General features: G+C 40.3%; 1 protein-coding gene across 6 annotated transcripts in view; it reads right to left on the bottom strand.

Moving 5' to 3' along the window:
- The window catches only part of ESR2 (estrogen receptor 2), a 91,846-nt gene that overhangs the window by 6,853 nt on the left and 58,343 nt on the right, over positions 1 to 26,650 (bottom strand). For all 6 annotated transcript variants that reach the window (XM_064511959.1, XM_064511958.1, XM_064511956.1 and 3 more), the window contains 6 exons: positions 22,075 to 22,250; positions 19,232 to 19,348; positions 8,681 to 8,980; positions 4,597 to 4,735; positions 2,233 to 2,366; positions 592 to 766 (listed from right to left, as the gene is read on the bottom strand). In XM_064511959.1, the coding sequence (XP_064368029.1) occupies positions 592 to 766; positions 2,233 to 2,366; positions 4,597 to 4,735; positions 8,681 to 8,980; positions 19,232 to 19,348; positions 22,075 to 22,250 (1,041 nt within the window). The remainder of the gene's footprint in view (positions 1 to 591; positions 767 to 2,232; positions 2,367 to 4,596; positions 4,736 to 8,680; positions 8,981 to 19,231; positions 19,349 to 22,074; positions 22,251 to 26,650) is intronic.

The raw sequence follows: 26,650 nt of genomic DNA on the forward strand, positions 1-26,650 counted from the left end.
CAGGTGAGGCCTTGTGTGAGAGCTGCAGCATGCCCAGCAAAGGTGAGGATTCAAGGAGGTCCAGGAGCTGACAGGGAGCAGAAGAGCTGCTTGTCACAGGGAAAGCAGGAGTGTAATATGGCTGTACCACACGAGACACTTGGCAAAAAGTGGTGTGGCTCTGGAGAGAAGAACTAAGAGTTGCTCCTGGGACACACAACAAATTTGGTCTGGGACAAACATGGTACCCAGGGTATACTTTCCTCCTCCAAACTCCATACTGCCAATCAGTTTTGAAGGAGACAACTCTCTTTGGGATAGAAGAGTTTTGGTTGTTAGGTTATTTTTTTAAGGGCTGAATTTGTGTTATTATAAAGGAATCATTTAATGTAATACAGTTAAGATAGCATTTTAATATCAACACAGCATTCTGAGTGCCAGTCAGCACTTGCATATATTGCTTATTTAGTCTTGCCAGGAAGGACAGTCTTAACGAACAGATATGAAGAACAATACACAGATTCCCTCAGAAGAGCTCCAAGTTCAAGCCTTACTTTGTTGTTGTAGTCAACACTAAAACCTTACAAGCTGTATATATTCTGCAAAATTTACCTTGCGTGTCTGACGTGGGAGAGTAACATCAACAAATTGGCCAGGCGAGTCGTCTGCTGCTGCAAGGGGATCCCACTCTTTGCGATTACCCACACTAAAGCATCCGTTACTACATTAAGCAGGTGATGCAGCTTCCTGTTGCTTTCGGGTTCTTCTGCTGACAGTGGAAACATACCTAAAGAGAGGAAAGAAAAATGTGAACGCTTCACTCCATGTACTCCACCAAGCTCCATCTTACGTTCCCTTGCCTGAATTTGATGGCCACATCATTTGTGTACTTAATAACTGTCCCAGATCTTTCTTAGACAACATTGTGAGCATAGTTGCTCGAGGACCTCAGCCAGATTCCTCAATCTGGCCGAGCCCTGCACTCTGGGAGTCTGTGGGGAAGCAGATGTATTCTCCATTTTCTAGTGGATTTTCCTTTCATGTGGTTTAGTAACTTCTATGAACTATAGTATTATGCTTGCTCTAATCCCAACTTGCTGAAAAAAACCTTTCTTCTCTGAAAGAGAAGGTTTCTTTCCCCTACGTTAGGGAGGGAGGAAGAATGTGGTGGGGGACACTGCTCATCAACCCAAATCTGCCATAGTCTCCCTACTGCTTACCTGAGAAGAGACCTGGGCAAAACAAACAAACAAACAAACCCCCCAAACCCCAAGATACCTATGGAAGGACAGAGCTGCAAAACACCTTGAAAATTAGGATTAAAAGATTAACTTTGGAAAGGAAGGAAAGCAGGGAGAAGTGAAGAGAGAGATTTTTTGAGAGGCAAGGCTTCAAAGAAAACATGACTGGAAAACTTGTTTTTTTTAAAGAAAAAAGAATGGCTTTGTTGTCTGCTAAAAATGATGGTGTCTGTCTACAAACAAGTGGGATAACAGCTGGACTATTCCTTTTCAGAACGGGGCTGAGAATTATGCTGAGGCTTCTTGTTGAAAACAGTAGATGTAAATCATATCATCTCTGTATATATAGATTTTTTTTTTTTAAATAACTTTACAAAATGTTCTAGGGAATAAAATGATTTTACTGCAGAGCGTGCAAAACCAGGCAAACACACACAACAAATAGGAGTGGGTAAGAGTTTGCAAAGCAAAGCTCCTGTTCTCAAATTCACCTTGCAGAGTAGTTGAGTACTTTTCATCATTTCTACCAATTAATCACAACGAAATAGGAACATTTAAGCACAATTAGTCATTGTTCAGTAGAGTAACTTGCTTTGCTAGAATTAAGAATTATGGGTTGTCCTCTAGAGCTGTGTAGCAACATCATACATGACCCAGGATCCAGAGAGATATGAGCAAAATTTCTCATTGATCACAAGGAAACACGATTCAAAAAGGACGTACCCACAGCCTGCTCTGGGCCATCAACCCCACCTGGTGAGAAGCTCTCAGACTTTGGGTCTTTCATGCAGTCCTTACAACAGGGTATAGACCCTAAATCCAGCAACTACCACGGCTTAAATGTCTCTTGAGCAAAAATCATTAAAAAAAAGTTTAGAAGCCTCTTCCTATTTTTCTCTTTTAATAGCTCTATCTCATTTGATATTTCTGCCACTTTTAGGGACTGATTTCCCGGCAACCCTCTAAATAACAAGTACAATTTGGTGAGTGTCAGAGGCAACTGCGTACTCACTGGAATTGAGGAGGATCATTGCCTTGACACACAGATATTCCTTGTGCTGCAATTTCAGCTCTCGGAACCGCGAGGTCATGGCGAGGAGCATATCAAAGATTTCCAAAATTCCCTCTACGCATTTCCCCTCATCCCTATGGAAACACGTTTAAAATGTTACCAAAAATGTAAAATTAAGGAACTCTGACTCAGTCAGATAAAAGGCATAGAATAAAGAAGGCGAAAAGGCCTATCCATCTCATCTCTGGGAGCATTCAAAAGGTTACATCACGAAATCTAAATTGAAAATTGCAGTATTCTAAAAGGTCAGCACCTCTGAGAAACTCATTTTCCTTTTAAAGTGTTTTAAAGTGCTTACAGGCTGGACCACAGGTAAGTATGACTGTACTCCTGCAAGAGGCTTTAATCTCACTGCCAGTGCAATTCTGGATAGTTAGTCTGGAACTATGTAGCGCAGTGCAAAGCACAGTACCATCTTGAATACTCTTCCAGCTTTGTATCACAGGGAATTAATGCCACCACATCACTATTTGTACCTGACAGAGGCCTAAGGACTTGATGAATAAGAAAGATCCGCCAAAATAAGTTTCTGGAAACAATGAGAAACCTACCTGCAAAACACTTTCTTTTGTACACACTTAAATCTAAATAGATATGTATTTTTTATGTTTGCAGGTGATTTTGAATGCAGCTTTTCCCATTTCAGCTACTAGAAATAGACAGAAATGTTTCAGAACATGCTTATTGTGTCTGATCTAAAAAAAGAGGGAAAAACCCTAAAGACATCCCATTGGGTCTAAAATTAAACAGCAGCAAATTTTAAACCACTAAAGTTATGTTCCAGTTTGTTTTGGTTTGGTTTTGTAATGTGCTGGACTTAAAATGCAGTCAAACTCTGACACAGCACTCAAAGGGATGCTTCTTACAGTGGCTGTAATGAGAGATTTTTCTCTGTAAAGTTTTTAAGATGAGGCAGACTCAACAACAGCAGTGCAGGAGGAGTGAAGACCTCGGCTCCTCTCCCGGATCCCCAGGGGAGGTGCCGAGCCCTCAGGCCATGCTAGCCAGGCCCAGCACGTCCTCCTTACAGCAAGGCAGCTGCCCGAAGATTGCTCAGTTTCCTATGTGCTTTATGGCAAGGGGGAATTTTAAGGTTTGGAAGAGGAGAGCCTACTGCCAGTTTCAAGATAGACATGAGCATTAGAGAAGTACTTGTTTACAAAGATGAGGTAGGGAATGTATCTGAAGTTGAGCTAAGATAAAAATAAGCAAATTACAGACCAGTTTCATATAAGCATGTCTTAGAAAGAAAGAAATACCGAATGTCCAGATGCTTGCTCATGCCCACTCTGCTGTCGTGTGGAGATGAAGGCATCTATCAAATAAGCTCACTATATTCAGCACGTATTAGCTCCCGTAGGAACTAAATGTATCATACGTTTTCAGCAATTTTTGATCATTGCATTGAACAACCCACTATGTCCTTGCATTGAATTTTATGCGAGTGAATCACAAGTTATTTCAAATCTTCTATAAATTAAATTTATTTCCCTTACAAACCCATTTCACCTTCTATATATACTGCTTATTATTTAGCTCAAACCACAGTACTGGTATAGATCAGAATTTCTCCAGGCTGAAAAGATTAAAAGACATTTTAAAGCTAGCCAAGAGAGTAGATTGTTACTCTGACTTTTACCAATGTGAAGACCAGATCAAATCCTCCTAAGGCCCTGTAGAAAAACAACCATATTAATCTACATTCTACCCCATGGTACATGATGCTATGGAGAAATAATTTTTAAACTTGCAAACACTGTGCTTTACCTGCATTGAAAAAAACTTTCAGGATTACAAGTATTTGCACAACAAACTGTCCATGAAATGACAGTAGTGTTCTTGGGACAGCAAGAAAAACAGGCAGAAATGATAATTAAGTGGATCCTAATTCAAATATGGCCTGATACTATGTCTCATTTTTTTCAAGGGGAGGGAGAAGAAAATCTGGAAGAAACTGATTGACAATGTAGTGCATTTTAATAATGTGTCTACACTTTTTGCATCTAGACACCTGGATCAAAAGGAACAACAGCAGCAGCAAAATCAGTTGAAAGTACAGTAGCATTCAACGCTGTTACAGACTAGAGAAACTGAGGAACTCACGAATTGACGTTATTCAACAACACCGTTACGCTTAGCCCTTGGAAGCACGTAGAACCTCAATGATGTTATCATTACAAATACAGGTAAACAGTATTGTTAAATATCAATAACATCTCCAATACTTACTTCTCTTTCTCCCACTGTTCATCCCCCTTCAAACATGCTAATGGGAAGTGCTCTAGAAAAGTATATTTCTCTTACCTGTCTAGAACAAGGTCTGGTGCAAAAATTAGTTTTCCAGGGTGATCAATTGATCTCCACATCAGACCAACCATTAAAACTTCCATCCAGCAGCTCTCTAAGAGCCTTACTTGGTCATAGAGGCTGAGATCAATGAAGCCTAAAATGATGAAAACAGCATCAAATAAATCAACCTGTTAATTTCACCTGTTTTCAAAACCAAGCTTACGCCAAAGTTTTCAAAGCAGAGACGCTTAAGATGGGCCTCTTGGCAAAGGCACTTCAGTTTTAGATGAGCTAGCATCTAGGTCGCTGAACAGTGAAAAGTCATTATGCCACCAGACTGCGGGAGGTAGGTTTCTTACCCCTTGTTCTGTGCGGACAGTGAAGAGGAACCCAGGAGCTGAGCTCACGGATTTCACCTCACAGAACTGACTGCAGAATTCACTGCCAACAACAGATAATCTGCCAGACCCAAACTCGCAAAACTTAAAAAGTGTTTTTCGAAACATAATCCTGGAAGTGTGAATAGTATAAACTGACAGTGCCATTTCCCTGAGAAACAACAGCTCAAAGACCTTTCAGAAGTTTGTCTTAACTAAACATTAAAGCAGACGTGTGCGCATTCCCTGCTGATTCCTCTAGCATAAACAACAAGTTGTTGGGCTTAAAAACAGTCTCAGCTGAGCTAAATGTCAGAGCAAGCCACAACATTCAATCTGCACGTACTTAAACAACCAGCTTTATTCCGGACATCATCTTCTAAATAAGCATGACCAGCACCGGCAGCATGATTCATGAACATGGAGCACAGCTATCACAAGCAGTTTGCCCTTCCTCTTCAGGACAGTCTTTTGTTTCAAAGCTTGAAGATGGCCCATCACTGCTACAGCTCCTAGCACAGCGTCGAAAGTCCCATTTCATTTGCAGCAGAGCACATTAAACGAGCGGCTCTAGTACATGTCCTTTAAGTCATGTGCTCTATACCTAATCTTTTGATCAAAAATGACTAAGACAAAATGCCACAGCAGCACGGAAAGAACTTGTGCTGGATGTGCAGTGACCCTCCAAAGAGGCGCTGCTCTGGCCAGCAACAAACTACGTTGCATAATGGATCCAAACTTCAATATTGTGACAACATCCTATCGATTAGCAATACAGCTGCAGCTATGAACCACGTTCAACTCTCTTAGACAAGGTCAACAAAGTGAGAGGCAATTACAGAAGACATGTCCTGCCTTCTGATAATTTAGGATTAAAATACTTAAAGTTTAGGAGAAACAAAGCTAGGTGGCAACTGCTGTTTTGCTGAGCAACATCAAAAATACGATCCCTCGTGCTGAAAGTACAGTCAAAAATATAGCCACAGATTAGGGCTCAAAACAAAAGAAGGTCATTAAATATTAAATGATGAGGAAAAATAATTAAAGGTAAATATTTATCTTTTCCATTTAGGGGGAAAGTCAGTGCTAACATCAGCATATTTAATATAGGGAAAAATAAAGAGATTTTCTTTCACATTTGGTAAGCATCAAAATGACATCCAATAATAATTTGAAAGTGAGAATAGGTTATTTATCCAGCTACACAAAAGCAAGTATCTTTACAAATAGCTTTAAAGAAAGTAAAATTACTGCTTACTAGGCCATTGATGGAGAACTCTAATTTTTTCAAAGGCTTTACCTCCAGGAACTGGAGCGTGGATCTAGGTGATTAACTCCAGGCAAGAATTTTTGAAAATTGTGGCATTTTTGTCCTGAGCTTTAGTCATCATGGTTATTTTAAAGAAAAAAAAAATAAATCCACATTCAAGTAAATGCTCTAACTGCCATGTTACATGGCAATATTAATTATAATTGGGAACATGTTAAACATCACATCTGGTTTTGGCATTGTTCTAAAATAGTGTTTATTTCTTTTCTATGTAACACAAGTGATCAGAAAAAACAAACATACATGATAAAGTGTCCACATTCCTCAGAACTGTTTGAATGGTTTTGATAGTTTCAAAAGGTTTTCTTCATTCAATTCAATTACTGCCAAGAAAAAGTCTTGATGTCTGACATATGTTGAAAATAAACTAAAAGTGAACAGTCAAAATCTGGGTTTGTTTGGAGTCTGATATAAAACCAACATACGCATTTTCTTTAAACAAATTTCAGGAAAATTGTTTTGATTTATCTGACTCTCTGTTTTTTTAAAAAAACTGACATAGTTCAAGAAACAGAAATAAAAACCACCTCAAAAAGGAAAAGTCATTTTTTTCCAGTCAAAATTTATTAAGATGACGTAGTTTCCGAAGACTGTTTTTCCTGTTTTTTTCTCCACAATTTGCTTCCTATCAGATTAACAGAACTGCATAGAGTCCTCAGAAATGGTACCTTTCAATCAAGTATTTCTGACCGGATAAGAAAATACACTAATAAACATCACTTAGTGCTTTCTAGCTATTTTCATTTTCAAAGTTTCTTAAACCAGGAAAAATAAGGATTAAGGATTTGGGCATTCATCTTGAAACATTCCACATTAATGGCAAAAAAACCGCTGTCCCTTTGCAAATGGCTACTAGCGCTTCAGATGCTCCTACTGTGCAGGTGTCTTCTCCCAGCAGTGCAGTGGCTGAACGGGAATCTGCAAGCACCCGGCAGCGCAGTCAAGCCACCGCACCCGAGCCCTCCGACACGGTGGCCAAGCAGTGGAGATTGTAACCTGCAACTAGGAGATGGTGGCCGATAGCTGGCGGTGGCAACATCTCCAACCACTGTACCCAGACCCGAGAGAGGATATGCTTCCCTTGTCCTAAATTTTTAGTTTAATGATATAGTCTCCACCAAAGCTGTCTCCTGTGCTGAGTACACAGTTTGTCATCAGATGTAAGGATTAATGTCAAGCCTGCCTAGGTGTGTACTCAAGCAGAAGACAGTGTCCTCCACAGTGCACAACTGCCTACACCGTGACGAGGCCTGCGGGTATGCCACTCCACCAGCCCGCTCTGGTTGCCCTCAGCAGAAAATCCAAGAGAGGAACCATCACGCGCTGGCTCCTCAGTCTGGACAGACATGGGATTAGGACTACCGGGCGCACTGCAGGACACATTGGCTGTGCAGAGTACACATTGGCAGAGGATTACTTCTAGCAAAGCACTATTTCCAAAGCTAAGGATTAAGCCCCATGCTGCTATATCTCTGTCAATTGTTTGATGCTTCTTTTAGCTCACTATTGTTTAGTTGGTCACCTTAGCTCTCACTAAAGAGCAACGGTCTATGGTTTAGTCTATGCTCTCCTACAAGTTTTTCTGCACAGTTTGCCAATTATCTTCTCTACCTATTCTCTATCTAGCTTTTATTCTAGCTTTTATTCTTTATTCTGGCTGCTTTAACTGTGGGCCCTTTGTTGCAAATATTGACCAATTGCTTCTTGATTGTAAGGAGGGAAATGGCCCATTGCCACAACACTGTAGCTGCATTCAAGACATTCCAGGTAGTAACACATGTAGTTGTACTTTAGCCCACGTTCTTTATGTTGTCAATGACCAAAAGCATCCCTATTGATTTCTGTTTTGAAGGAGAGCACACGATAAATTCTGAGATCGATGCTATTCCCCACTTAGCAATCTGATGCTCATGTGGAGCAACTACGTCAGCTGAAAAAATTTACAGACACTCAGTCCTTGGATACTCTTGGTCACATTTCATCAGTGGTAACAGAAGCCTTTCATTAAGGTTCAAGGAAAGAATTTAATCTTAATTTTATTTTTATAACTATCTGGTTACCATCCTCTTTTATGAAATTTCTTTAATCAGATTAATCAAGCATTTATAGCTGATGAGGTGGAAATTGCATGCAACACCAAGTATGCTTTTTATCTTATGAGTAAGTATTTCACTAACACAGTAGATAACAAATTACGGGCAAGGTCATTGTCTAAATACTTTTAGATGAATTATTGAGAGCAAAACAATTGTCCGTTACATTTTTAGCATAAAAAGCTTACGATGTTCATATTATGCATTTACTGTGCCATGCTGTTACTTCAGCGTAGAGAACAGTATGTTAAGAGTAACAGTGCTGAACAGCATAAACAAAAAAGGATTGAAATTCTTACCAGGAATTTTTTTGGCCCAACCAATCATGTGAACCAGCTCTTTGTCTGCCAGTTTTGTCAGGGACATCATCATGGAGGCCTCCGTGAACGGTTTGCTGGGACGACTCACCAACACATTGGGAGGCTCAGCTTCAAGCAGCGTTAAAACAAACTGCTCCGGACTGACTGCGCTGAGGAGGATCTCTTTTACACGGGTTGCCGTCTCGCTATATTTCTTAGCTTTGCCAATGCAATGCACTTGATCTTCTGAATTACAATGGCGGCGCAGGATCCGATACCCACAACGTTCTCTCCTTGAGCCTGAGACAAGAGGTACGTGATTACACTGAGGTATTTTTCTCTGAGTGTTACATTATACAAATCCAAACATCTGGGGGGAAACAAAAAAACCCTCTAATATTGAATGATCTAATACAGAACATCAAGTTTCAAAATTCCTAAAGCATTCAGCATTGACTTAACTTTGCTTCCACTGACTTTGGCTGAGGCTTTTGTTTATTCTACTAAACAAAATATAACTTTTAAAAAAAAGTTTATTTTTGAACTTCAGTAAACGCATTTTAAAAGTCCATGGGAAAATTCACATTGACATCAACAAAAGATAAATCATGTCTTTACATGTAAATAAAGATAGCTGTTTATTTCTGTTTTAAAATTCTACTTTAGATGTAAATTGAAGAAAAAGAAAAAAGAAAGAGTTCTGAAAGTCTGGGCCATGATACACAATAAATGCCTCAGCCAGAAGCACAGCTGAACCTCATTGCCAAGTGGGTGTTCAGCTAGGGACTTACTGAGATGTAACCCATTTTCTCCCTACGCCCTGTTAAGCCAGTGGGAGTTTCCCCGACGTGAATTCAGATCTGGTACAACTAGAAGAAGCGAGTCCCCCGTTTGCAGTTCTGCATGCAGAATGCTTTTTCTGTTACACAGAGCAGTTGCTTTTACGAAGCTTTTAAATTCCAGGAGTTAATTTATAGCTCGTTATGACAAGAGCAAACATCCTCTGACACTCTGCCTGTCTCTATTATTGTGGGGATCACCGCTATCCGTTCTTGAATAGCTGCCATGCAAAGAGCCTAAAAAAACCCCACGGAACAGTATATTTTTGCCTCTTCAAAAACGTGGTTGTGGGATTTGCTAAAACACTCAGCCATGGCTTCTCTTCCCCTTACTCCTTTAGCATAATCCATAACAAGAGGTATGTTTATTGATTGACAAATAATCCCTAGCAGTAACTAATGTACAAGATTTTATCATATTAAAAAGCAGAACATTTTGAAAATACTAAGTTTCTAAATAGATCCTCAGACTGAAATGCTCCAGCACTTAACATTTTTAATATCACAACTGAATTGCCCTCTAAATTACATGGAAGTCAGTTTTTTATGCTAGTCATCAACACTTTTACTGAGAGATGATACTCAAAGGGTCAATTGTCATATATAAGAATATGCCTCTGCTAGTATAAATCTGTATCAAACCAACATTTATTATTGCATATATAGAAGCTACGGAATGCTAAAGCATAGTAATAGGTTGCCTCATTTGATTTCGGTCCTGTAACAAATTTGACAAAAGCATCCTTCCATCTAGTGTTGCTATCTTGATGTTACTGCAGTTAGGAAATCTTTTTGGAGCGTTTTCTAAGGCTTTTCACCATGGTCACACAGTCTTGTTCTTTGTTAGGTTGTGTGATTAAAAGCTTATCTCCAGGAAGATGAAGGAGCAAAGCAACAACGAAGGTAGAGGAACCCCAATAACCTAACTGTGCCAACGAGCACCCTCACTTGTCTATTCCCAGCACTGTCACACAAAAATGATCAGCCTGCGGTCTGGGTGTGACAGACACCAGCTAGTCAATGGGGAAAGGCCTTCCAGTTCACCTGAAAGGACTGGGAGGTCCAAACTAGCTACCAGAGAGACCACAGGATCTGCAGGTCAACTGCTGGTAGGGCCATAGGTCTGGACCAGCTGCCAGAGAGATCTGTTTGAACGTGCGTGCGTGTGTGTGTGCGCGCACATTCACAAGGCAGACGGGAAACTAGAGGATGCAGCGACCAGCTGCTGGATAGTCCGAGTGTCTACAGCCAGTTACGGAAGGGTCTCATACTGTGTCCAGCTCCTCCTGTGTCCATCTGTGTGGGAGGAAGTCTCAGGACCAGCAACCAGAGGATTCACATGTCCCAGTGACAGCAACAGGGGACACCTGGGGATGCAGGTGTCAGCTAGTTGATGGACTGAGTGTCTAACCCCAGGTACTGGAGGGATCCATAGTGTATATACATAAATATTTTTCAATAATTGTCTTTCATCCTGATCAAATGGTGGGGGGGGAACCATCATGAAGCCATTTTGCTGTTTGCATTTGCATGTGTGCTGTGTTTTCTGTGTTGATCTGTGTGACTGGCTGTGTATATATGCATTATGTGTATGTGTGCCCAAGGGGCATGCTCGGCTCTGCTACTGGCTGGACCTACAGATAGGGTAATGCAGCAGTCTTCCTCTCTCAAGCTACTGGATTCATCAACTCATAACATTCTTGACCTACATCCATCAGAGTTATATGGACCATGAGCTGTTTACACGCTAACCAGACACTGCAATTCTGGCCCTCAGATTCAATCAGTAAAATAAGAGGTTCAAACTTAGACCCAATTAAAAAAAAAAAAAAAAAAAAAAGGCGGGGGGCCCAGGGTGGGGAGAAGGAAAAAAAATCAGTTTAAGGTGCCATTGACAAGGCTTGGTCCTGATAAATAAGATGCTGGGTTAATACAGACTGTCAGTGGTAGAGGTTGCCCAGATGAGGTGGCTTGTCAGGTCAGTCTTGTCTTATCTTCAAGAACTGTCAAGCACCGTTTGACTTAACCTGTGAGAAGGGTGAGATGCAAAGGCCAGTTGGGCACAACCTGAAGGCACTGAAAATATGGGATAAGGACTAGCAGAATCTGCCAGGGCTTTCAGGATGTGGAACTTAAAACTGGCATTACTCTAAACCTCGCTTACTGCAAGCTCAGTGAAACACCTCAGATGCACAACAGAACAGAATGGGCATTAAAGAGGCCCTGAATATTGCAGCATATCCTTTACTTGGAAACTCAAGAGACTGGAGAAGACCAATAGGCAAAGCTGGCTCAAAGAACAGTCCTATGGCATGGGGGAAGTTCCTGAAGGAATCCTTGTGGAACCAGGCATGTGAAACACCTCGTGTTATTAGCTGGAAATGCAAACCTAAAGTCTGCACCACTGAAGGCAAGGATGGCTTTGTGTCATTAAAAGGAATATGGGTATGATGGGGTACTGATGAGTACTGACAGGCCATTTGCATGAACAATGGATCAAGGAGAAACAATCAATGATTTGCAAAACCAAATATCCATAGCTTAGCTGAATGACATCTAACTAGAAGAAGCTGCAGAGCAGCCAGGAGAACAGCAGTCAGGAACAGACCACATACCAGCAGGGACAAATCAGAGCTGGAGACAGTATCTTATGGAAAAATTAGGAAATGAGCCTTGATGGTGATACCCCAAAAAGATTACCTGCAGAACTGCACAAGTCACTAAGCAATCTCTTCAGCCATCTGTCCTGACAAATCCTTCTCCTCCTGAGATTCAAAGGACAGTGAGGTGTAGACTAATTTCTGCAAAGATACACGAGTGATGTAGCAAACTCTGTGCTAAGGCTCATTTTGGACTAACACACCAAGGTCAAGAGGAAAATCTTGAAGTGCTTTGTCAGCTTCAGAAAGGCATCACAATGGCACGGCAGGCTGCAGACTGCTCTGAAGTCGCATCACACACAGAAAGGTATGTAAGTATTTTCCAGCAGGGATAGCAAAGAGGAAAGGTCAACAGTGACCTAAGCAACTGGATCAAAAGCACAACAACTGGACACAGATCACAAAATGCCAAGGTATCAGGGTGCTTTATCTAGAGAGATTTAATGGATCCAACTTCTACATGAACATGCATGGTCAAGACTGCAACCTCCAGGGAAGGAACGGAACTAAAGCAGAAAGCAACACCTCACAGAGGTCACACTGCTTAGAAAGCCAAAGCACACTGAACTTCAGTATCCTGGAGGACAGAATGACCAAAATAGCACAGAGGGCCTAAACTGTAGGGAGAGAAGTAGGGGGAGGGAAAGTAGTTTTCTTGGGCAGTCAGAACATACCAGCTGCTTCAAGACATTCATAGTTTTTAATTTGCCAGTACCTGGTGGAGATATGAAGCACCAAGAAAGAAAATGCATGAAGAACAGCAGTCTTTAAATTAAATGCATCAAAGTTGTTCAGCTGTCTGAAGGGACCATATCCAAAATGAGAAAGTTCGGAAAAGGACTAGTTTGGCAGGGATGGGGGGAGAGGAAAGGCGCTATGGAGAGAAAGTAGTGCTTAATGACAACATGTAAGAAATTGCAGCAGTTTGGACACCTCTGCCATAAGAAGTGTGACGCCAGACAAGCGCTTGCAACCAGCTAACTGACTTTAGTTCAATTCATTTTAGTTGGCACTGAAGTGACCTAAGAGCACTCCCGTGGGACTCCACACACCCTGGCTAATTGTCCTCCTAAACTGTTCCTGACTCTGTTGTGCTGCAACCCATGGGTGAAAACAGAATCAGGCTTTTGGTGCTGAGGCCTGAGTTATCCCGTCAAAATATCACTGCTGTAAAGTCTTTCAAATAACACTTTATAGCCTAATCAAAAAGTTATCACGCAAGGAAGTGACCAGGTACTTTATGATCAAAGAATTCAGTAAAGTTCAAAAAAAAGTCCAGCATTCTGTTCTAATTGTTCCAATCTTGTACAATTTTAATGTGAGCAGCTGAGCTCCATACTCTACCTTATAATAATCCAACCCAGGTTGTAAAGTTTACTGACAGAATGAAAGGTCTCAATAACTGGAGGGTTCTTATGGGGAAGTAATAAGCCCCTTTACATTACTTGAGGTTATTCAACTAAATCAAATTTCATATATAACTAGTACCTGCGTTGAAGTATCAGTATGTGGTCTATTTAAAAAATAAAAATAAAACTAGCTTCTATAATCACCTCTCGAGTGCAGAAAACCAAACTAGGGGAATTATGACATTTCTGCATAAAAAAACCCTCTTACTAAATATACACATACACACACACACATATATATGTATAGTTGGTGGAGAAAAAAACAAAGCAGGATACTGAATTATTGTTTGCATTTGGTTTAATTACTGTATATTGTCAAAGCAGAAAAAGCCTGATTCACTGACGAGCCCACAAAAAATCCCCAGACAGCTCATCAGTAGTTAAAGGGATACCATTTAATTCCTTTTTTTTTTTTTTTTCCCCCTCAAATGCAAGCAAAATAAAGGAGAAAGCACATTGTAAGATTATACAGCTAAGAAAACACAACATTTTAAGCTTGCTAGTCAACTGACACTTCAGGCAGTAACAGCCTAATTAAAACACCATTTAAACAATGTAAAAGAGCTTCTGTGCTTTTTATTTAAATTCAAAATTTAAGCAGGACAGAAAAAGATTACCTATACATCTGTTAACATCTGAAACACATGTATAACTGTTTATAAAGCTATATCTTATAAATAACTATAGACCAACTTAGTGTTTGGCTTATCTAGACACAGATCTGGATCAATCTGTGCAAAGACACATCAATAAAATCCTTAAAATGTCTCAGATTAGGGACTATTCCTGGCGTTACCACAGACTCCCCAAATAACTGTTATAGGAATGAGAAATAGCTATGAGGTTAATCTGGGCAACTGGAGAAGTGTACAAAATTGTCAAATCCCATATTCTCACAGCACTCTTCTGATTTACAGCTAATCTTTGCACACGAAAATAGCTGTGTCCAGCTGAGAAGGCTGGACCGCGGGTGAGACCTCCAGTTACGGTATCATAGGCCGTACAGGCAAATGATCACGAGAACATAAGTAGTAAGTCACACCAAAGAGTCATTAAAATGAGCCTGCTGTTCGCTCCCCCATGGACAAATCACAACATGTATCATTGGCAGTGAAGCAAATAGTTTTTAAAGTAACTCTTGGTTTACAAATCGTTTGAACCTGCACTCTGGCAACTGGCACTGCTCTCTGATAGGGTGGACAGTTACAAGACATGTAGCTTTCTTGATATTGATTTTGGTCCCTAGCAACTGCTAACCAGTCCAGCAGGAACTGCAGATTCTACTGTTGAATGCATTATAATCAGTTTTTGGAAGTGTCTGAGCTTAAAACTTGCTCTTCTCAAGTACGCATTAGTAAATCATTACCACTCAAATCACCTCTGAAAGCAAATGCAAATATTCTGGTGAGTACACCTGTATTCATAAAGCAGCCCTCCTGAGAAAGAAGTTTCCACCTGCTATAGACACAGGAGAACAAGAGCTGAAATTACAGTAATTTCTGTAATAGCTAAAATACAATTAATACCTCTGATGTCCAGAGAATACCACAAGGTATTTTTTTCTCATTCACTTTGTGTGAAAAGTAGTTTATGCCATTTCAAAGTACTACCTAGAAGCTGCACTCAGCAGTTAGGTACAGGAGAAAGAGAGCTAAATCCTGAACTTCTCAACTCATATCGGCCCATAGAGTTGTCTCTCTTTCTTTATGCAAACCGAAGGAATGATGCCAGCATTCAAGGACAATATTTATCCATAACTTTTCAGTATGGCCCCTCACCCCCACTTGAAAAAAGGAGCTGTATCTTTGGAACATTTTCGATACATTAGGAACTAGCACTTGTGGAAACAAAGATCCATGAGAAAAAAAAAAAAAAAAGAAAAAAATAGCATGAGATAAATGTAGTCCAAGTGGGAAATTGAAAACTCGTTAAGGAAGAAGGTCTATCTGAGTCTCTGCTAGCAAGAAAGACAAGTACCGGCACAGTCACTATCAGAGTAGCTATAGCAGAATGATGAAGCAGCTCCCCCTCTTCTTCATTGCCTTGGGCAAACAGATCAGCCCATTTCAGGTTCCCAAGGTAAACAGCAGAAAGCTCCAAAAAAGTTCCATTTTATCCTGATCCATTTTATTCGAGTTTGCTGGGCAGAATTTACTGTTAATTTATTTGCAATAATTCTGTTTTCCTTGTTCCAGATTGCTCTTGATGCCAAAATTTTTCTCTTTAGTAGCTTTCTCAGCTGGAACAGTAAGCAACACAGGCTTCCTGCAGAGAATTGTGCAGATATACCATCCAAGACTCTCAACATGCTTTTGGCAATGATGGTCTATCCAGTAAGAAAATCCATTTTCACCTTAATACAAAGCACCCCCAACCTAGCCTCCACGGAAGTATCTCCAACTCCATGGACTTGGCGGCTTGACTTCTCAATATTTATGAACGTAGTGATGTCCAAGAGAAGTTCAGACCAGGAAACTGCAAAGCAGTATTTTCCTACTGCCTCCTACCATTTTAAAGAGGCACGTACTACCCAATAACATTTATACCCATAAAAACAACACACACATTTTTTCCTAAGCTGTCTATTGAAAACACACAAAATAAGTGTTTTAAAGACTTGATGCAAACAGCGTAGAGTTTATGAAGAGCCTTCCTAAAATTGCAAAGTAGTAATTGAGGTTCTTTTATCACTTCCTCTGGACAACAAGTCTCCACCAAGCAAATATCCAGTTAATGAAGCATTCTATCCTGTCCAGGGTTTTAACAGATGCAAACCAATACATTCACTGAGTGACCTAGGAAAGGAACAGAAAGACTAGGAAAAAGCCTTCATTAAGGAGAAAATGTACTCTTTTATGGCTTTCTAGAGGAAAAAGAAAAAAAGGGGGGGTATTAAAGCACGGCTCTAACAACAAAAAATTTGAAAGATAATCACCCAGGTCTGCAGGAAATGGCATTGATGTTTTATGCAAGAAATACAGTCTTAAAATCTGTCTGGTTTAACTGTCTGTCAAATGCTGGCTACCATGTGTCCATGCATCACCTTTACTCACAGATGTCTCTTAACTCATCACGTAATTGAGACAATTCAGACTTGATGAGCAAGCATGCAATTTCTATATTCCTTTTCTTCAAATTAAATTAAGATTCTCAGATTTCAACACTACTATTTTAAATACTAATTAATTTTAAAAAAATCCTGTTATTTATTATAACTAGCAAATGAGCACATTTATAAATTTCAAACAGGTCATTTTTGGCCTCACACAGTCATTAGTGTCCTATAAATATTCATTATTGTAGGGGAAAAATATTTTTATGACTATGTGAAAAGACTAAAAGGAACACAGCCTAAAGCATAAGTGGATATTATCATTATTTATTCTTTGTAATACCATAGTGCCTATGAGTTCTAACCACAAACTCCACGGACAATTAGAATAGAAAGATTCGCCTAAGGGAAACATTGTGCAGGACAGCCTTTTAATATTGCAGTGGAAACAGTCTTTATAAAAACTCTCCAGCTCTAATACTGAAGCTTGGATAGAAACCACTCTTGGAAAGACTTGCACACTGAGTAAAATTCTGTGTCATAAAGATGAAAAGAAGAGAGCGCAACTCTATTCAGAAAGTAAAGTTTTCAGAGGAAGCCCCATCTGCGAGGGTGAGGCTTTCCTTTCTGGCAGCCAGTACCAAGGGTAGCTAGGAGCACATTAATGAAATACTCTGCTAAAGCTGAGCTGCATCATCAGCGCAGAGGCAGATAGGAACTTCTCACAGAAAGAGCTAGCTGACGTGAGTAACAGAAACAAGATGTACTTCAGCAGTACGAAAATAATCCAGGGAACAACTGAAGCTGGAGTTTTCAACTACAAGGGAACAAGGAGGCTGTTCGGACGACAGCTGCTCCTGGAGCGATTATGAACTGCCAGCGGGATGCAACCAGGAAAAGGCAAACAGGACCCCAGGTTGCACGCAGAGCAGCCCCCCTGCAGAAAGAGGAGAGTATTAACGCTACTGCCCTGAGGGGAGCTCCCAGGAGTCCTGCAGGATTCTGGCCCTCGATGTGCAAAACAGATGATTGCAGCCCAAAGCAGACCGAGGGAGAAGCTACCTAAACTTCCAGAGTCTACTTTCCTGTTTTATGAGAAGGGGGAAATCGCTTGGTTTATCTAACGTAATAAAAGGGAGGCTGTGAGAGGATAGGACTGTAGTCCATAAATACAATTAGAGAGCTAACAATAAAGAGAAGAAGAGCCTCTAAGCTACAAGACAACACTGCCACAAGAACAAATGGGCATTAATTGTCCAGCAGTAAATGCAGGCTGGCATTCAGGAGAATGCTCCTAATGAAGGAAATAATATTCTGCAAACAGCCTTCAGATCAAAGCAGTGGGAGGGTGAAAACACCTGTTTCTATTTCAAGGCTAGGCTGTAACTACATTAAATGGGATGCGTGTCTGCAAATCACAAAGGAGCAGGCACTGTGACCTTGTCCCTTCCCCTCCAGTGTTCCTATGTGATGTTTTCCTAGCCTATTTCTATCATGTACATTGATACAATTGTAAGAAACAGCAATAAACCTTAACTATGAGAGTACATTAGATATTAAAACATCTTTTAAGAGATTTTCTTCTTAACAGTAACCTTTTAAATATCATCTCAATGTAGAATGACAGTGAAGTCACAGATGTGTAAGTACAGGAGAGCAATAAGAGAAAAGGCTGAGTTGTGCAGCGAGCACAAATAGGGGTTGACACTACTTTTGATGAAAGGGGTGGAGGGCATCAACTGAAAGTAGCCTGCTCAACCCCCCCCCCCCCCCCAAAAAAAAAAAAATGAACAAAAAACCCCAAACCCCACAAAAACACCTCAAAAGTGTTTCCCCTCCCCCCCAAGACAACAGGTAACCAGAGCTGGTTCTTTATATGACATTTAGTAAAGCTGCAGAACTCCTTGCTATGGGGTGTTGTAGACACTATGACTTTGTGGGATTAAAAAGGGGATGCTGGACAAGTTTCTATTCCATTAGTCTATTGGGGACTATTAAATACACAAAACCTCTTCTAGACCAGGAAGTCCAAACTGCTAATTTTGGAAGCTAGGCTTTTTCAGCAGAAATTTCGCTAAGTGCTAGTCTCATTCTTGTACTCTCCCCTAGGCATTCCCACTTGGCCACCATTGGAGGCAGGATACTAGGCTAAATTGAACTGTTGCTCGGATGCAGGGCTGCTGTTCTTACATCACATTCAACCAGCACAGAGCACAGTACAGGCTCTTTTTCTCCAATATTAGAAGGGATTTCAGTTTAACTTGAGGTTCAGGCAGCAGCAGTTCTTGTGTTGCAATTTGGCAGGATGCAGCATGCAAGTAACCCGTCTTTGCAGAGCTTGGCAGAGGTTTTCCTGCATTTTACCTACTCTCTACTTCTTCTTGAGGTTTTCTTCTCAAATTAAAACAATCTTTTCTGCCTTACAAATAGGTGCATTCATTCCTATAAAGTCAGCTTAAACCTTGCTCAACTACCTGTTGTGCCTTTTTAGGCTTCCAAGCATTAGAAGCTGTACAAAATTGCTGAAGGGGGGGAAAAAGACAACATTCAAGCAAACAACACACGCGCACACATACACACTAAAAACTCACCGCATTTCATCATTCCTACTTCATAGCATTTCCGTAGTCGGCATGCCTGGCAGCTTTTGCGCCTGTTTTTATCTATTGTGCATTGATTTGTAGCTGGGCAGATATAATCGTTATGTCCTGCAGCAGGGTATAAGAGAGAAAATTTAAAATATCCAGCAGTCTCTCTCGGTCATTTCCAGAGCTCCTCTTGATTTGAAGTACTTCAACTTTTACATATAAATATGCCTAAGCTCTATTAAAGAGAATGACACAAAAATTCATATTTATCCTGAGCTGAAAATGTTAATCTATGACCTCAAAAAGTATCTGGGCAACATAGACCACCTTTCCCTGATGACTGTTAGATAACTGAGCATCTTCTAATAGCAAGTCATTTTTGAAAATGGGACATATGCTCTTGTGGAAGTTTACCCCAAATCCCCAACTTCTTACTGTATATTGGGATACTACAGATGGTAAATAGTAGATTTTGTTCCCAACAGTTCAAAATAGCACTATACAAAGTCTCAGTCCTGCAAAGATTTGCATAAACTATTGCTGTATTTACTGAACTGTGTCTCTGATGTGGTGGGTTCTGGAAATGAAGAAGCCTTTGGAGGACAGACTCTGCACCAAAGTTAGTAACAAAAAAACAGCCCAAGAGACAAAGATGACAAGTAGAAATTAACACATACTGTGTAATATGAAAAAAGCAGAAGCAGAAGATATAATTTTTAGATATTCTAGATAAAGGTTTCTCTTATTTGCACCAGTTTCCACACTGTTTCTATTGCCTTCCTTTTCTCCCCATTCTCTTCTGAAAAACCCTTTAAGTTGTTGTCTTTGATTAACCAATAAATCTGATCAAAGAGTTTATTACTGTAAGCCAGACTTGACTATGCTCTCAAGCAAATCACCTCCTGCCAAATACTGGAAGTTTCTCTTGGAATAGTTACCTAAGGATACAAAAATATTCACTCATTTACATTTCCTAATCTCTCTTCTGTCAGGTTGTTTTTCTAAGTTATTTTTTCATACTTTTTAAAGAATAGATTGGACAAAGATACAGCCGTCTACGAGTAGGTTGTTTTTTCTTGATTCACGAGCAAGTCCAAGAGTTCATTTCCCCAAGACTGATAATATTTAACTGAACCATTGTGACTATTTCCTTGCAAAATTAAAATAATTTTAACCTTGAATTTTTGAACCTACAGTGTTTTAAAAAGAAGAGATCAGGTTACAGTTTGTCCCACTTCCTACTGGCAGACACAACTGAAAAACAAATTACTATTTATCAGTCTTCACACAATCTGGGGGGAAAGGAGGAGGGAGCTCTCTGTTGCACTATAACTGAAGCACATAAGAGTATCAAGTGGTTTAGAACTCCTGTGGCCTTGGGATAATTTAGTTTGCAGGCAGATGTTCAGAGATGTGGGACCACCACACTACACAACAAACTTGGACAAGGAGACCACACACAGTTGCCCAGTCATACCATCTAATTCTGTCCAATTTCCATAGCCCAAAATGTGAGAAGTTTTTGATTTTTTTTTAAAGCAACATCTTTAATAATAACAGTTGCAACTGAGTGCTTGATAATGCTTTACAGCTTGAACTTACTTTCATTTATTTGAATTACAATCAAATGTTATCTGACAGGGTGCATTAAGATACACAAAAGGCTACAATGGGTAACTTGTTTATGGACAAATCACTTGAGAGCAGCGCATAGCAGGGAAATAATTTTCCTGACAGAAAACACTTTGAGATCAAATTCAGTTTCCATTTGTGACAAACTGGAGACAAAGTTCTCTTCAATCACTTCAGAATCAAAGGGACTTGCATCAGTTTATAGACAGGGTTGTTTGGCCATACAGAACTTACACAATAAATTGAAAATGCAAGTTTTGAATAAAGTTTGACTCTAATGGGGACATGGACTCTGCCACACTGAGCCAAGAGAAAATGCCTCAAAATAAGTAAGGCCTTGTGCAGAAGAGGAAGAGAACATTACAGAGAGCAGAACAACAGGAGTTCCTGCGGACCCTACACCTGCAGTCAGTACCTAACCTGAATCCATTTAAGTTCCCACCAAGAGGCCCCAGACTAGGCCAAAGGACACGATAACCTGAGCCAAAGCTAAAGACATGAAGTGGTCCAAAGCTCCAGGATGGTGTACAAGCCACTGCTTCAGCCTGTGGACTGCGATAGTAACCATGGAGGCCTACACCATAGGCAGCAGCCACGCGGCAGATCTGAGCTGGTTACCAAATACTTGAGAATGTAAACATTGAGCTGCAAATTTTAGACAGACAGACTGCCAGAACAAGAACTACTGCAGTGTAGGGTGTGGAAGTAAAATAAATACATGGGATTGCACCTAGTACTTTCTATGGATATTTTTATATCCTATGTAGATATTATATGCTATGATTCAACAGCTCCAGGCAATATACTCCTCAGTAGGAATAATTCCCTGCAAGCGAAGTCTTGAGGTAATTATCCCCTCTGACCATGTCTGCTATAACAAATCCACATTCACCATGTCTACGTTGGGACTCAAACTGCAAACATTTTCTCAGGTCTGCAGGGCCATCCTGCTGATGCCTTTGCTGAAGCGTTTTCATGTGCTTTGAGAAGAGGTGGAATGCAAAAGAAATCAATTGCTCATTTTGTAATGTTTCCAGATCCTCCAGATAACATAAGAGCCAGCAGATAAAGTAGTCCAATTATGTTACCCTATTTTCAGCATACAGTGCGATATACCAGGATTTTAAAAGATCAATTCATTACTAGATCAATTGCTGCAGCACCTGATCATATGAAAAAAATTGAGAAAAGGTATCAAAAGCTGTTTTTCCTACCTTGAATACTTCTTTTAAAGAATGCTTTGCAGCCTTCACATGACCAGACCCCATAGTGATATCCTGAAGCATAGTCACTGCAGACTGCACAGAAGTGGGCATCCCTTTTTGAGCCAGGATTATTTGCAATGGGGCTTGTACAGTCATTGCCATTAGTTCTTCTTTTTAACGTCTCTCTGATAGAAAAGAAAAAATGTTACAAATCTGTAAAAAATAAATCTAGCTATATTGCAAAGGGCTTCTTATTTTTCACCATCTTCAATTCTCTCTTTGGAGCCTTGCTATTACTGAAGACCATGTAGTGTGAAACAGTGTTAAGTGTTTTTCTGGTAAGATTATTTAAAGCACATATTCTGATCCCAGAGCTTTTGATAATGGCTGAGTAGAAAGTTCAAAACACTCACAAGCATAAAACTTTACTGCTGATGTGACATTCACATGAACTCTGGAAAAATCATACAGGCTATTGATGAAATTCTTAGAAACGCAGAAGTTCAGGAATTTGTGAATTGGACTGTTAATGACTGGACTTTGTCTTTGAGAAACTCAACACAGAAAGTGCAAAACTGTCAGGCAGCTTGGACTGACTGACATAAACACTACCATGAACAGAATTGCAGCTGCTTCACGCTGTGAGCCACTAGCAAGGGACAACCCTAGCTACAGCAGTACACATCCAGTCTCAAGTATCTCATCCTTTAAATGAGGTCCAACTCATTGAGATGCTGGAGGCAAATATTTTGAGAAGCAAATATGAGACCTACAAGATCAATTCACAACATTAGACAAGGTTTTCTGTTCTAGGTGACCACCCATGTTGATTGCCTTTAATGACAGAAGTGTTAAATAAAAGGAAGTCTGAATACAAGAAGAACGGAGAAACAATTAATAAAATGTATCTTGTAAATAAATTTTATTGCTCAATATAAATTAATATGTCCATTCTTGAAGTGCTCGAAATAATTCCAATTGCAATTCTTAGTGACTGATTTAAAATTAGAACAGGATAAAAACATGAAATAGAAGCCAATTCCTGACACCAAGATCCTGTAAACAAACAGTAAGAGGAAAGGCACTTAGATTGTCACTGATGTGGTTTTTAGGATATAGGAAACACCTTCACTGCATACTTTTTCTCTGGACTTTATTCTCTTTGTCTTACCTTGCAGGTCAATACAATTTCTCGCTAGGGAGAATATAACGTTGCGTGCAAACTCTCCGCAGCAGTTTGTCAACAGCAAAGCTGTAGACTCAGCTTATGGGTATAAACTTAAGCACAGAGGCAGAAGGAAGAAATCAGTTTTCCTCATGCTGCCTTCCAGCAGGGTTAAGGAAGAGAATAAACATCAGTTGGGCAAAGACAGCAGATAGCACCCTTCATGACTCCTAAAGAACAGGGGCACCTTTCCACGGCAGAAGAAACCTGCCCTCCAATGAGAGCAAATTTACAGAGAATGTAGAAACATGCTGGAAGTGATGTCAAGGAGATTTCAACTAGCGTATTAAAACAGACTTCATGCTGCTTTCATGAGAGGAGGTAAGGACAAACACATTCACATCCCAACTAAAAGTCACCAAACCTTCCCATGTTTCACTAGGAGAACACACTCCAGTTTTCTGATAGAAGATCTGGAAGGAAAAGGTGGTTCTCTGAGCAAATTCTGATACAGGAATTTATTTTAGACTTAAGTTACTGCAATAAAAACACACACAACACATTTGTTCAGATATTACAGGCAATACAGCCTATCGCAGGGAATAAAGGTGTTGAGATGTTTAAGAAGCCCAGTATTTGATTACACACACACAGTTAGCTGATTGCCAGATTCTGAGCCAGGAAGACATCTCCCATTCGGGCTCAGGGGGACAACCAGCACAGGGGGACAACCAGCATAGGGGGACTCTCCCTCGTAATAAAAGGGGCGTACCACACACAGCTCACACTGCTACAGCGAGAAAGAAACAGCACTGGTGTTCCTTCCTCCATCTCCCTGCCTTTGGGGGAAGAATGTAATTTGAGGTTTCACATTAGTAGTGGAAGTATATTTTAAGCTCTACTTGGGCATCACAATCCCATTGTGAGATTCAGAAGAGAACTAAAATCAGCTAGAGAGTGTTTCAGTCCCTGATTGCTATGCTGTAGAGAGCTACATTTATTGTCCCTGCTATAGCACAGAAGTGTTATGGCTGAAAATAAAGAAAGAGCACATTCCAGACCATCTCACAGATGAACGTTGCTTTTCACCTTCCAATCGTGGCAAATGCTTCAAATAAATAAATAATTAAATAATACTTTTTATTTCTCTGTTTAAAAGTTTAACAGCAGTCACCCTGTGCACACGCAAGCTACGTGACTGCCTCAGACTGTGGTAAACAACGTGCACACCAAGCGGCAACCTGGGACGAGTTCCTCCCGCGGGCTGAATGGGCACCAAATATGTTCAGCCGCAGTAGCTGCAGCATCGCGGCAGGAGGCTCGACGCCAATCATTTTGTTACTGTTGTCTTTAGTAAGGACAACGGAGCTAGGAAATAGCTCAGAGCTTTGCGGTACACAGTCATTACCTCGAGGACTTTCTGATCAGACAGGTTATCCATACAAAGAGTAGCCTCGCATAGGGTTAGAGGCCACTTTCCCTGCTTTTGGGCTTGGGGGACTCGAGCAGGTTCTGCAGATGAACAAGCTGCCAGGTCCTCCACAGGGACTGCCAGGAGGTAGCTGGCTGTCTGCCCAAAAAGCTCCTGGGCCGAAGGAAGCAGGCACACGGGGGACATACCCTGGCTGCTACCGAGCTGCGTAGGCGGCCAGAAACTTACTGCTTTACACCTCCTAATACTCCTCTCTACTCTGTGATCACGATTTCTTTATACAGATTTTATATTTCTACAAAAGAATTAAGATTCTGGGGAAAGTAACAAGGCCGTGATTTCCTACTGGTCAAAGATGACAAATTGATTGCCTTAAAGGAGAAGGAATCTGCAAGAATATTTAGTTTATTCAATCTCTAGCCTGTTTCTTAATTGCTTCTAGCTTTGCTGCCGTTCAATGACCATACCACACTTGGAAAACTTTGGTGCAGACTGCTTCAGCTTTCTATTAAAAATGAAGTGTGGCAAGGATGCAACCTAGCAACTGGCAGGATTTGCTGATGGCATTTGTTGAGAGTCAGGTTTTTTAAAACCTAAACTGTTGTACATTATAAAAGGAAAGAGAGGGGGAAAAAACACTGAGGAAACAAAAGGTCAGGAGGTCAAAAATTAACAGTTCAAGTTTTATCACTTCTTAATACCCTTTCCTCCCTCCTATGCACCCCTGGCTCACTCAGTGCCTGCAGATGATTCAGTCTCATAGAAACCCAAGCTGCACAGGGCCCAAGGCTGTGCCCAAGGCTGCTGCTCGCTGCGTTCACACACCTGCCCTGTTCAGGGCACAAGAAGTCAAAGGAGAGTCTCACAGATCCAGATTAGCTGGAGGAAAACTCTTCCTCCCTCTCTCAAAATGTGTGCAAGATGCTGGGCCACAAAAACAAAAAAAACCCAACTGAACAACATTTTTCAGCCATTACCTTTCTGATTTTCCAAGAAACTCCCTCCAGCATGATTTCCAGAAGTGTTAATACTACACAACTGTCAATATTTACATCTCCACAGCACGGGTTCTGGTACACTCCAAACATTGACTAGTATGCTAAAAATCATGTCACAGGTATCTCAAAATTAAGGGACATGGGCTGGCATCTCCTTTTTACAATTGAGGAGTTACACAAATTAAGCTAAAACATCACATTAAAAAGATTAAGATACATTTGAGAGTTGACGGAATGAGCACAATAAAAAAAACCCATAGCAGGATAATGCAAACAATTATGGCTTCAGAGCAGGGTTTCAACAATGTATAAGACAGATGCTACAAATTAGGACACACCGAACAACAACACAAATGAAGTCACTAAATTTCTGATTAAGCGAGCATTGCTAGCCTCTACATCCAAAAAACCTTTATTTATGTATTCTATCTGCTGCTACTGTCAGAAGCACAAGGAAAACAATAGAAGGGAAGAACAAATTAAGTCCCAGAAGCATCACTCTGGCAACTTCACTGAGATATCTTAAGTAATACATCTGTCCATTTGGAATATAAACCTTTTGTTTCTTTAATTAAAAACCTTTTAGTTAGGGGATGAAGACAGAAACCAACTTCAGCTTGCATGCCAGACTGCTCTTAAATAACTTATATTTCCACTGTCAAATTCCTTCTCCCTCCATGTAATTTTAATATAACAGCAGTGTTTGTGTCTCAACAAAATTTACGAGAATATTTCTATTGTCTTCAATAGATACATCAACCTTAAAGATAGTGCTAAATTTGCATCACCACCAACTTAGTACCATTTGGTGTGAAAAAAAAAAAAAAAAAAAAAAAAAAAAGGAGCTTTATAAATTCATGTCTACTTTTACACAAAATATGATGCATTTTGCTAAACTCTTGCAAAACAGCACAATGCTACATAATATTTTCCTTCAACAAATTTAATAAGTTACTTCTGCATTCATATAATGAATGCATTCGTGAAGAA

The sequence above is a fragment of the Dromaius novaehollandiae genome, chromosome 5 (assembly GCF_036370855.1).
Source record: "Dromaius novaehollandiae isolate bDroNov1 chromosome 5, bDroNov1.hap1, whole genome shotgun sequence".
Lineage (NCBI taxonomy): Eukaryota > Metazoa > Chordata > Aves > Casuariiformes > Dromaiidae > Dromaius > Dromaius novaehollandiae.